Source organism: Lissotriton vulgaris, chromosome 7 (genome assembly GCF_964263255.1).
Source record: "Lissotriton vulgaris chromosome 7, aLisVul1.2, whole genome shotgun sequence".
NCBI lineage: Eukaryota > Metazoa > Chordata > Amphibia > Caudata > Salamandridae > Lissotriton > Lissotriton vulgaris.
In genome coordinates this window covers 1,717,640,233-1,717,653,709 of record NC_141695.1, presented here as the reverse complement: position 1 = coordinate 1,717,653,709, position 13,477 = coordinate 1,717,640,233, and the positions used below count along the sequence as shown (strand labels likewise).

General features: G+C 46.3%; 1 protein-coding gene across 4 annotated transcripts in view; it reads right to left on the bottom strand.

Annotated features, from left to right (window-relative positions):
* The window catches only part of IFFO1 (intermediate filament family orphan 1), a 128,727-nt gene that overhangs the window by 37,938 nt on the left and 77,312 nt on the right, over positions 1-13,477 (bottom strand). For 2 of the 4 annotated variants that reach the window (XR_015297638.1, XM_086932899.1), the window contains 2 exons: positions 7,080-7,228; positions 6,103-6,223 (listed from right to left, as the gene is read on the bottom strand). Coding sequence is in view for 3 of the 4 variants with exons in the window: in XM_086932899.1 (XP_086789025.1) it covers positions 6,103-6,223; positions 7,080-7,228 (270 nt within the window). In the remaining variant the exon portion in view is untranslated. Of the gene's footprint in view, positions 1-6,102; positions 6,224-7,079; positions 7,253-13,477 lie in introns of all 4 variants that reach the window. The other 2 variants (XM_086932900.1, XM_086932898.1) reach the window with 1 other exon arrangement.

The window sequence follows — 13,477 nt, the reverse complement described above, 5'->3', positions numbered from 1 at the left end:
TGGAAAAAAAGAGCATCTTGTGTAGTACCAGAGGGTAAACCGTAAGTTAACAGAGAGATGCTCTCTTTGTTGTCAAGCAAAAAAGCCAGTAATTCGGGCAAGAGTATTATTTAAAGTAGGGGGTGACAGTGGGGAGGAATCTACAATTGGATCAAATGCGATCTTATGTTCTCGAATTTTCTTTACAAACAAATTCACTATTTGATTACACTCAGCAACTGATTTCCTTAGATCAACCTCAGAAGGGGGTCTTTATGGGCTACTGATGACTGAAAAGGCTGCACAGTCGGATACCAAGTTTTTTTAGGTCGAGCAGACCTAAAAAGCACGCGAAGCATGCTTTGTCTGCTCGACATCTTTTGCTGGCGTGTCTGGGGGAATGTGAGACAGCGATCGCCCACGCGCCTCGCTGTCTCAGATTCCTCCTCGAGGGAGCACACGTCGCCGTGCACATCCCCTGCCTGCCTTTCACTCTCAATCACACACAGCCACACTCACGCATGCGCCCACACACACATACACCCACGCAGGCACAATGCATACACACACACACGAGCGCCCATGCACGCACGCACATACATCCATGCAGAGACACCCCCCGCACACATACACACAAGAGAGCACTGAGGCCCCCCAGCCCTTTGGAACTTACCGGGCCAATCTCGGGGGACTCCACTCGCAGCACGCTCCTTTCCCGGGGCTCCCACTTGGTCAAGGGAGCCCCGCAACAATTTCACAACCTCCTGCTGGCGGCCTCTCCACCGCTCACAGGAGCCCCGGGCCGCAAGACTGATTTACGCCTCCTGCCTCCTCTTCCGGTCCGAACGCGGCCACGCCCCCGTCACAAGGCGACCTTGCCTGACTTCCGGTGCGGCCGCTGCGGGATTCACTGCTGGCTTTCAGTTTCCCTCCCCCCTCGGCTCCACGGATCCAGATCGCCCTGGAGTTTCTACCCGCATACACTGGACCGTTCTTCATCCCACTTTCACTGATTGTTTGGGGTAAGATTTCGGCTCTGCTGTATTTGCGTGTAATGCGCATGTTACATACACGCAATGCTGAGTGCGATAAGTTCACGCTGTGCAGTGGTTGGAAATATTTCATTTGACATTGAACTCTCTGAGCTGTGAGGTCCGTGTGATATTACACCGACTACCAATCAGGGACGATTAAGGCAAATTATCACCTGTTCGTATATATAAAGTACTCACTCACTCGATATTATTAATGTTCTCACCGTTCACAGGTCGCGAGTATACATTTAACACTCAGTACACAGCCTTGAGTTTCAGCCCCAGGGAGTAGAGTGTTTCTGGCATACCAAGTGTTGGGCACTTTATGGTGACTTGGTACCCTGTGTGCTGGCGTTGGCCTGATCAGCAGAGCAGGTATTCTGACTCAACAGTGTCACGCTGAAGTCTTGCATCTGGGGGAAGCGTGTAAAGACGCCTAATGAGACCAGATAAGGACGCATCAGTCTGTGCACCCCTGTACGTGCACACCAGAGGTCAGCCTAGGCTCCAGAGCAGCCTTTGTAATCACACTCTAGGGGTGAGTTTAAAGATGACTCGTGTGTGTGGAGGGGGGCACACTATCACCCTGTGACCCCAGCTATACTGGCTAGTTCAACTTCTTCCCTTTTAAAGGAGCCACCCTTATCTTCAATTAAAACCTTATCTTCAATTAAAATATTGCCGTATTGTGTCATTTCCTGGTTATATTCCCAAAGCATCCCTTACTCCCGGACATACCCGATCCCCTTTTATTTGTGACACGTGACTCTCTCTCCCATTCTCACCCTCAACCCACATTTCTTTTCTTCCCCTCTGCAGTGCTTTCACACAACGTTAGGGTGTTTAAGCACTGCACAATTACTCACCTTTACACATTAGCAGGTGCCCACCTCCTATATGCTGTACACTCGCCCTATGTCTGGTGCCTACTGCCCTCTCATGTCCTTCTCTGCCTTATGTCTTCTTTCCGCACTCAGCGCTTTAAAGCAGAGTCGAGACGGGGTAAAGCCCTATAGAAACAAGCATTTGCAGTGCAATAGGGCTCACATTTGCGAGAATTTGGGCAGTTGACATTGTAAATGACAATGCCTTTTATTCACGTATTGACTTTTAAAAAACATAAATAAAAGACATTGACATTTGCAATGTCAATAGCTTAAACTCTTGCAAATGCGAGACCTATTGCATTGCAAATGCTTGTTTTGTTTTCTTTATGTTTAAGAGGACATATTGATTAAAGGGAGTGGACCGAGTGTTTTCAGAGTGCCTTGGCTGTTCGCTTGCAATTTACAGTCTCTGCTGCATTACCTTTGTAGGCAGCACTACTGCAACACACATCCTTCTCTCAGAGCCAGGGAACGCATTTATGATATCTTTGGAAATTGGTCCTTATCTGATTACTACTTAGTGTGGATCCTCAAAGGTTCAGCTTATACCAGGTCATAGCTGAAGAATGTCCTAATCTGTGCGCAAATTTTCGAAACTAACGGCCACATGCATCATCGGGACATTTTGCGATTCCTTATTTGCGAAAAATAGGGAATCGCAAATAAGGAATCGCAAAATGGGATGCATCAATTTATTCGCATAATTTTTGCGATTCGGTGAAAATCGCAATTTTTACCGAATCGCAAGGATTATGTGAGTTCTAAATTGCGATTCCGCAATTCCCATTGATTCCTATGGGCCAAAAGGCCCATAGGAATCAATGGGAAGGCATTGACATTTTGCGAATTTCTATTAGTGATTCGCAAAATGTTAATGCATTCCATGGGTGCAGGGGGGGTTCCAAATGACCCCCCCTGCACCCCTGAAATGCATTTTTAAGTGCATGTTACACACACACACATGTCCTAAGGGCATGTGTGTCTGTAACATTACAGTGTTTAAAATGCAATTTTGAGCATTTTAAAACTTTTTCGCAAATTACCACGAGGTTCACCTTCTTGGTAATTTGCACCCCCTAATTGCGAATTTGCAATTTAAAAAGCAATCATGCATTGCTTTTAAGGAATCGCAAATTTGCGATTCCTTAAAAGCAATTGCATTTTTGGAATTCCCTAAAAATAGCGATTTTCCCAAAAATGTTTGATGCATACAAAAAAGATATTTAGGAATCGCAAACGGCCGAATTTACCGATTCGCACCGTTTGCGACTCCTAAATACCTTGATGCATGTGGGTATACATATTTTGCTAATGAGGTACATAGTTTGGAAATCTTGGGAATTGTGCCCTAGTTTTTCGCTGTGCTTGAATATAAATTCTCTCTCTACTTGTATTTCCAGGAAAAGAGAAATTGTGCAGAAGGGTGAGGAAGCAATCGATAAAGTCAAGGAGGCAGGCAGTTGCATCAATATTCGCTCAGGCTAGCAACACTGCTGGCGCTGTGTGAAAAACTCATTTATTGCAATAAAAGCTCCGCTGACTTGCAAACTGTTCCAAGCAATGGGCATCGATATAATAAGCCATTGCAAGGCAACCATCAAGCTCATGTCACTCAGTCAACGCCTTTCTTTCACCTAGCAATACTCTGTGCTGCCTGCTAGAAACCGAACTTATTAATGTGTGCTCACACATGTGCTGGGGACACAAACACTCAACAAAATGTTTAGGATTGGCTTGTGAGGGGTTGAAGACATTAGATCCGTATGGAGGAAAGTTTGGGAGAGAAGTGTATCAGGATTGAGACATTAAGTCATTTAAATTAATGTTTTCTAACTTTAGGCAGTATTGCAACAAACAAATACAGAGAGGAAAGTTTATTGTAGTTGCCTTAGTTATTTATTTATTGCATTTCTAAAGTGCACTATCACCTAACCGGCATCTTGGCGCTAGTAACTCAACCTGACAACCTCCGTGGGGCCATACTGTAGCCAACCCCTAAGTCTTGGGAAATAGCCAAGTTTTTAAATTCCTTCTAAATGGAAGGAGATCACTAATTTTTCTCAGCTCGAGAGGTAAGGTATTCCAGAGCTTTGCAGCAGCGAAACCAAAGGATTTCCCCCACTCTGACTTTTTTGAATCAGTGGATTTTTATCAGATTTGCTCCAGATGAACGCAAAGTTCGAGCAGGGACATACCACTCAAATTTGCTTTGAAGGGAAGTAGGACCCCTTCCATGCAGGGCCTTAAATACTAGGCAAAGTGATTTGAACTTGAATCTTTGTTTCACGGGGAGCCAGTGCAACTCCGCCAGGGCCAATGAAGCAGAGGACCGTCTCGACCAGCCTAGTACCAGCTTAGCTGTGGTTGACTGTAGCCTCTGCATCCTGTCCAGTAGAAATGTTGGAGATTCAAGGAGCAGGGCATTGCAGTAGTCATTACATGAAAAGTTTGAATGTATATTTTGATGGTATTTTCCCTTGATTTTCGGTTTCCTCTTGATCTTAACATCCTTTGCAGTAATATGAAAAAAAGTCAATAGTTTCTTATGTGTTTTCGCAGTTTTGTAGCCATAGCTTTCCTCATGTACACCACTGGGACTTTGCCTTCTTCCACAATGCTGGTAACTTGCAGCTTTTCCTACATTCTATCTGGCTTTTCTTTCTGCTGCTTTGTGGATACCATACTCTGAGATTACAGATTTGAGCCACTGTGTAATAGCTCTGTCCTCCATCTGAAATCTTCTCGATAGTAGAGGCTGGTTCCAAGGGTGTACCATGGACGGTATAGTTTGACTTCGATCTATGGGGTTCCTTTTGCTAATGCTTGTCCTCAGTCACCATTGTCTTTGGTGTCGGGTAGCCTTTGAGTGTTTTGATTCTGAATGCTTTGGCTTAGCCCTATTGTACCCCTGAATTATTACCTGCCACTTCTTAACCTTGCTGTTTTTCTACGTCTTCTTCAGCGCCTTCTCCCTCTCTCTTTCAGGGACCTCTTCACCATCTGAGCCCTCCCCTGATCCACCTCCATTTACTCAGGGTGCTTCTAGTTGGTGTACACCCTGATGTCTTTTAGCAACGTTTTCTGCATCTGTGCCATGGTGCTGTGACTCCACCTCTACTTCTCCTTCGTCTTCAGACTCTTGGGGTGAAAATCTACACATGCGTCAAAGCTTTGGATTTTGTAGCCCTCATGGCTGCCCTTCTGTGTGAGCTTACGGCGCCACTTTTGGCAGAATCTAAAGCATGTATGCTCCACCCCAGATAGTCATTCTCCGACCCGTATGGCTAATGTCCATCCAGCGGTGAGCTTGCTAAAAAAAAAATCAATGCTTTTTTCTGTGAAAACTCTCTTCCCTCAACAACAATGCTCTACCTTTTGCTTTTCTTCAGGATTCTGTGTTTGACTAATGATCTCTCCATGAAAAGTCCTTCGATTTTTCTTGCATACCTTCTGCCTCCTCTCAGTTACCAGACCCAAGGGAAGAAAAAGAAATATGAAGATGGCGATCACGCAAAGAAAGGGACATCTAGGGTGAGTGTCTGATGTCACAGAGGGAAGGACAGGAAACTAATTGGTCCACACTTCTCAGGTATAAAAAATAAAATAAGGAACAAAAGAGAGCTACACAGACAATTCTGTTCTAATCACTAGATGGCAGAATGATGCACAGCATGTTGATCCAGAAAAGATTCAAACTGCAAAATTTATGACACTTCTGGGTTCTGCGCATTTGATCTATTTTGGCAACAAGAGGCCATCCTTTGGACAAATCGTTTTTTAACAAATGTAAGTATATACTTTTGCAATGCATTTTTTGCCTGTAGTATCCTGCCTTGCTGTCTTGTTCCTGCACTTTTCAGACTGGCTTGGGTCGGCCACGCATTTTTTTTTATACCTAGCTTTTTTTTTTTTATAGTAAAACCATGGTGGTGCTGGCATACGTTACGCTGAACTGTTTCAGATATATTGATTATGTGGGAGTATGACCCATAGTAAGCTAGGGCAGTCAAAGAGTTAAAAATAAAATGCCTTTCTAGGTAGTTTTGGTCGGACTAGAGTGGGAACGGAGAAGCCTCTCTTTCTTGGACTTGTAAATTTGTGAGTGGAGATTTTGGAGTAAGATCCTCTTACAGTATTTGATATTAGGCACTCAAGAGATTAACAGGAGTTTTTATCTGCTCAAGAGACATGGCATGGCATACCTCCACCTGCACCTCAGCAGCAGTCATGGTGTACCCGGGGAAATCCTCCCAGAGTAACAGGGTCTCATCTGTCTCCTCCCAGGCCAGGCTATCGCAGTCATCTTCAAAGTCATATTCTCGCCTGCAGAGGAGAAGGTAGAGTCAGACAAAAGGTAGGCAGGTCTGATGCCAGATTAGGTACCTGTACGGAAATGCCCCAGCACCCCACAAACAAACATAAGCCTTAAAACCCCAACGGTTGACGACAATATTAGTACTGATAGTGTTTTAGTGTGGGCTACGGAGAAATGAGTACTTAGTGTAGAGTAGTGCAGAGTGCAGGCGCGCTGGCATTTGCAGATGTAGGATTAAATGTGGGACATTGTATAGGAACATTGGCTATGGGGTATAGTATAGGAGCACTAGCTGTGTAGCAGTGCTGACTTTGAGGATTGGCGTAGGAGCTCTTGCGCTGGGGGACGAGAGTGTAGAAGTGCAGGCTATGATGGATGGACTAGGGGCCCAGACTGGGGGATGGTTAAGAAACACAGAATATGAGTAGTGTAGGAGCACCAGCTATGTCAGACGAGATAGCTGTGGGGGTTGCTAAACAAACGGTGGCTATGAGAGTGGTGTTGGGAGGCTATCTAAGGAGGGTGGTGTAGGTGTGTTAGCAGTGGGAAGTGATTGATACGTACTAGCTTTGAGGATCCATGTAGGAGCACTAATTTGAGGGATGGAGTGGTAGAGTTGACTGTGATGAGTGGTGTAGGAGCACTGGTTGTGAAGGATGATGTGGAAACACTGGACTTGGAGTAGTGTAGGAGTGCTCACTGTGGAAAATTGAGTAACAGCACTGGCTGGAGGAGATATGTAGGAGTGCTCGCTGTGAAGGGTGGCTCAGGGGTGCTGGATAAGTAGCCATTGTGGGAACAGTGAATGTGGGATGGTGTAGTGCTGCTAATTGAGGAAACAAGTGGGAGAGTCCCTTTACTTACAACTGATTGAGCATTTTCTTCATCTCCTCATTGATACTAAGTGCTGTGCTCTCATCCTCCTCTTCTTCAGGCTTCCGAGAAGTCTCACTGTCCGCCAGAGATGTCTCGTCGTCTGATACAGGCTTCCGCTTCCGAGTCATCCCTGGCACCTTCATTGGAGACAAGTGGACAGACTGGAGAGACGGGGTCGGTATAAGGGTCAGATGGCGAAAGAGGGGCAGTGAGGTGGAATGGTAAATGGATAAAGGAGATGGAGATGGGCAAGCGTGACATGGTAAGGATAAAAGGGAAGGAGAGACGTAGAAGAGATGGAAAGGGAGAGGAAACAGAATAAGAGAAGGGGAGAAGGTACAAGGAATAAGCGAGGGAGAAGAGAGGAAGAAGTGAGGAAAGAGATGGCTTTGTTATGATCACGTTTCTAAAGCACAATGGCGGTGGTATTGTGGGGCAGTGGAGGTGCTTTCAGAAGTTACTTTCCACCCCTAAGCGGGAGCCACTGTCTTCTGAAAGTGGGGTCCTGCAATGCGCGAAGGGATCTGGATAGGGAAATGGATCAAGGCACAAGGAGTACTCAACGTACAAGCATTCACGCAGAGAGAGAAAGAAGTAGATAGAAGTAGAGATGCAAAAAAAAAAGGAGAGCGCTTGAAGAAGGGTGAGTAACATGGGTACGCACAATGCGTAGTGTTTTCGTAGGTTATATCCCAAGTTTAAGAGGAGGATATGCATTTGCGACAAATTAAACAGTCCCCTGAAAAACATCAGGCTTACAGTACTTTATGCCCTTCTAACCGAGCAGCCTCAGTTTGGTGAAGATTTGTTAAACTGTTCAAGTATCCTAGAGGGACTGGTCTGAACGTCCCCGCTTGCTTTTTTATGATCTATGCCATAGATGAGTGAGTCGAAATAGTACCTAAATGTCCTCTCATCTGCTTTTCTAATGTGAAGACAATGATAATAGTCAGTGTGCTCCAAATCAATGTTTCCCTTAGTGAATTTTTGAGGAATAAAATGTGAGTATGGTTTCGTCTCAAGCTGTTCTTTTCCCAAAAAGGAGGGACTGTATTTTCTTGCTCTGTGGAGGGTGTTTCCTAGTTAGCCTTAGCTCCTAATGTAGTGGCGCCCACTCTTTACCTGCTCGCAACTGACAGGTCATTGTTGTTGATGGGTATCATTTTTTCTTAAATTTCTGCTCTCACTGAAAACATAACAATGCTTCCTCTGCTGCAGAATCCACATCTTGGGTGTTCACGTGTAATTTGCAATTATCTTAAATCTCCCTCTTTAGACATGTAATGGCAGTAGCAGAAAGAGACCCATGTCGCTGTGAGCTCCAAGGGAGGCGGTTGAAAGCCTCTGAGAGCAAAGGAAGAATTCCTACATAAAAACAGACTTCTGCAAACAAAATAGAGGAGTCTGTAGCCTTCACTGAGTAAACCACCAAGCCTTCTTACTAACACATTTATGATTAAACATATGTTAGCTTGTAATGCATAGTAATGCCTGAAGAATAACTACACAGTAGCAAGGAAATTGGGCTATAACTAGGTCACCCCAAAATTCTAATCTATTAATCTCTGGAATAACGTTACCTTCGTCAAATATGGAAAACAACTCATGGGTATAACAATCCATGTGAAATAGGAGTTTTGAAAGCACTTGGTTTGGGCAATCAATGAACCCACAATTATAGAGCAGGAAGACCACTCTCTGTTTACGCATCTTTGTATTCAATATATCAGTGTTTAGCTTATAGGCTTCTATTTTTTATTTCAAATCGATAATGTTGCAGAATATTATACATTGAAATATTTCTGAACCTGTGTTAAGAACTCTTTCTTGACAATTACTTATTCATGATCTGGAAATGTTCAAACCTTATCCTTTTTTAACCATTTCTTTTGGATGATCATGCGCAGCTTCCAGGGTTTACTGCATTCAAAATAGTGTCCCCTGACTTTATAGACCGCTTAACTAAACTTCACCAAATGTCTCATGTATAGAGTTAGACAATTTGTAAAATTTTGGGGCAATTCTAAAAAAAAAAAAAAAAATTGTATCATGGAAATTGGGTTTTGCCCTTTACATTTCATGTAGTGACAAACTATTTCCACTACATAAACATACAATGTGGAACAATGTGGAATAAGAGACAGAGGGAATAAGCGAGAGAATGAGACAAAGAGAAAGAAAGAAAGAAAGAAAGAAAGAAAGAAAGAAAGAAAGAAAAGACAGACAGACATAGTACCAAACTCCTTGCTTCATATTGAAAACTGGCATTGCTCTGCCAATGTGCCTCAATCCTGCCCTGCAGCCCCGTGGTCTGTGTCAGCACTGGGACCCTTGCACTGCTCTCCCAAAACACTTGATCCCAGATTTCAAGGCTCCGCTGGTATTTCACTACTGAGGCACATCCCTGGCCTGCCGCAATCCCTCCTATTCAAGTACTCTGGCCCCACACCTCACTGCTGTACTGCAACATCCACTCTATCCATCGCTCTGCCAATGCGCCCCAAGCCTGACCAGCCTGCAGAGGTAGTCCACAAAGGGGCCCCCCACAAAGCACTCGACTCGGCCAGTGACATCAATTCCTGACTTGCAGCATCCCCTCGCATCTAGTATGCGTGGACCCACCCAAAACTCTATCAGTGCACCTTAAGCCTAAGCTTAGCTCTTGCATCCCTACAGAGCTGTCAAAGCGCCTCAAGCCTATCCTGTAGCACACTCGGCTGACTCCATACTTAGAGTCACACTCAGCTTTGCCAAAGTATCTCACTCCTGACAAACACTCCCACCTCCTGAGCCTGTTCTGAGGTACAAATAAAAGCTCTGTCAATGAACCGTAGTTCTTCCCTTTAGCACAGCCACAGTGCTGCCAATGTACCTCAGGGCTGGCCTACCCCACCCTTGCTACACAAGTACAGAGGCCTACTGCACACACAACTTGGACATTGCATATCAACCTTGATCTGTGGCACAGCCCGGGATTTCCAGCCACAGCGCTGGCAATGTACCTCAGGGCTGCCCTGCACCACCCTCGCTACACAAGTACAGAGGTCTACCACATCCACACCCTGGACATTGCAAATCAACCCGTATCTGCACACATGTGTCAGAAAATACAGAACACCACAGCTGGCCCTGCCAATGCACCTGAGCTCACCTGTAGCACCCCCTGCTACGGTAAAGGGCAGAAGGAAAGGTGACGAAAAGCGCAAGAAGGTAGGGGAGAATGAGAGGTGTCGAGGTACACAATAAATTAAATAAACAGAAACAGTAAGTAAATGGTAATAGGGTGAGATAAGGTGAGCCGGGCGAGGTTAGCGGGATGATGTCATGAAGGGAGGAGAGAAGGGTGCACATGGAAGGGAGCAGAAACATGTGGAAACGGAAGTCATTATGCTCACATCTAATGTTCAGTGTATATTAAAATGTCATCTCAAAATGTTAAGTTTAGAAAGTAGACAGATATTAGTTCCGATTAAACTGACAAAGAGAAGGATGAAGAGGGGTCGAGAGTGAAGGGGAAGAGAAGGTAGTGATCAAGGAAGGCAGAGGACAGGAGGCAGGGTAGAAGGAACGTAGGAGATGGGTTCATGGAAAGGGTGAGAAAAGGAAGATTACAGTTTCAGGGGGCGCAATATATTCAACTGAATTATCACGTCTACTGGTTCATGTTGACCCTACTCTGAAGTACCCGCCAGCTATTCTAGTACCAGGACCAACACACATCCCTGCTGGAGCATCTCAGTCCTGACCTGCAAAGCCCACTGTTGTTCAGAACCTAGACCCATACAGAACTCTGCCAGTGTGCCTCAGCCGCACCTGCACGAACCCCTTCAATTCCAGTTCTGGGACCCACTCACAAGCCTCCACTCTGACCTGCTGCCCCGGTACCGAAGCTCCAGCGCACTGTTCTGCCTGTACAGCTGCAGCTTGAACAGCACCCCTAATCATAGCTCCAGGCCCTTACAGAGCTCTGCTAATGCCCCAGTTACTTACTGGTAATCTTCATTACTCAGAGTCCTAGTGTTCCTCGCCACAGAAATTAAAACATGAGCTTCAGCCTTTCACAGAAACTCCTAGCAAAAGTTAGCATACTAGCCTCACATTTCTCCAAAATGGCCACCTCCTCTAATCACCAATCATAAAAGGAGCGACCACCCCCTAGGAAAACCTGCAACCAAAAGCCACAGAAAAACATGAAGCCTCCACACCGTGCCCGGGAGGGATGGGAAACTATACTGTGGCATCGAAGACTAGAACTCGGAGTAATGAAGATTAACGGTGAGTAACCGGGGCATTACCTCCATGTCCGTATTCCTCGTCACAGTAATTAACACATGAGCAGATAACAAGGCAAAGAACAGATTCATGGGAAACAGGACAAGCCAACCAGAAGAGATTGCAAAAGTATGTGTAATACACACAACAGAATCACAGAAACAAGAGTCAAGGGGCAACAGCACCCAGCACCGAAGAGTCAAAAGAAACAGAGGTACCAACCCCAATCTCCAGCCCATACGCACAACAAAGGCAAGAGGGGAGTCAAAGTAGCAGCCCAGCAAATGTCCACTACGGAAACACCCTTAAAAGTGGCCCAAGTCACCGCCACAAACGGGTAGAATGAACCTAAACCCAGGACTCCACTAGCATGTCCAGGGACATATAATTCACCAGAAAGGCCTCCAACCACCAACGACAAAAGGGTAGTAGAGGAGGGATGCAAACCCAGCCATCCCTGACCTAACAAGACAAAAAAACTGGCCCCACAACAGAACGTGCCAGTGCGGGACAAGTACACCAATAAAGCCCGCCATACATCCAAGAGATGCAACAGAGACTCACCCGCAGATCGAGGAATAGGAAAGAAAACCGGTAGGACCAACACCGCTGACCAGCCAAAAAGTACCTCTGGATCAAAAAGAAGGGTGCGTACTCAACACCACCATATCGTCCAGAAAACGAAGAAAAAAGGGGGCTAATCCCAAGAAGGAAGCCAATGCGCCTGGCCTAGGCAATAGCCACTTCAAGGGCAAAAAGTACAAGAACACAGAATCCAGTGGCCCAAACAGACACACCCGCAATGCTAGCAGAACCAGCTGGAGATCCCACGAAGGGGTATACAACACATGCCCAGTCACTCCAACGCCAGAGAGGCCAACAAACGAGAAACCATACGCTCCACATTAACAAAAAGGGGGCAATGAAAAGCCTGGGGAACAGCCCATCGAACCTGGAGCGTATAATCTGCCAAACCAAGGCCAAAGCTGACTGACAAAAAAAACAGAATCCAGACAGGATCCACCTCTGTGGATCCTGTCTGGATTCTGGTTTTCTTGTCAGTCAACTTTGGAGCCCCTTCCGCTGACACCCAGCAGAAAAGTAGGACCAGTGCATGGCATTAGCAAGCTAAGTAGAAGGATGCCCAGAACGCGGAAGCAGCGCGCCACCACTATGGAACAACCCCAACCAACAGACTCCGCCTCCCAAGAACCATGCATGAAGACGCATAGACTGGGCACTAAGGACGGAATCAGAGTTCCAACTGATAAGGATGACAAAGGAGCACCCAGCATGGGCGAACCGCCAAATCTACCAAGAATGCAAAACCAAGGGTGTTGCCTCCACCCCAGAACCACAAGAAACACCAAAGCCTCATCCATCCTGATCATCTGCGATATAGCCAGAATCTTGGGAACAGGGGGAAACGCACACAGAAGATTCCAAGGCCAATGGAAGGACATCATGTCTACAAACCCAGCCTCTAGGCAAGGCCGAACCAGGCGAAAACAAGGATGTCGGATCATACTCTGGGGAGGCAAACAAGTCTACCCCAGAGACCCAAACCACCATCACAAACACATGAACACCTCCCGGGTCAAGTCAAGGAGCCCATGGCAGGGAACAACCTGCCGAGACTGACTGCCACCCTTCCCGGCAGGAACAGCAGACGGGAACCCCCAAAATCCATCTCCGTCTAGGAGCAAAGAACACGACTGAGACAACTGAGGTACATCGCCCTGCACCCGGGCGGACAAATCAAGTAACGCAGGACAACAAGGTTGTCCCACCGGACCCGCACACGCTGACCAGCCAGGAGCGGTGCAGTGCAAATCGCAATAGACCCAAAGGAACCTCCATCAGCCCCCTGAAAGAGGAAGAGCAAGCCGCCAGAACACAAACACTGGCAGTACTCAGAAAAATCCCCCTGGGAGCAACACAGCCCAACAGCCTGGCATTGGGGGACACAACATGAGTAGGAACCACCAGAAACAGCTGACCCAGGGGCAGATGCACCTCTGCCAAGCACCACCCCGAACTGGGGAGTGACAGGAACCACCAGGTGAAAATCCAGACCACACGGACTCCAGTGTGACAGAATATGGATGAGCACA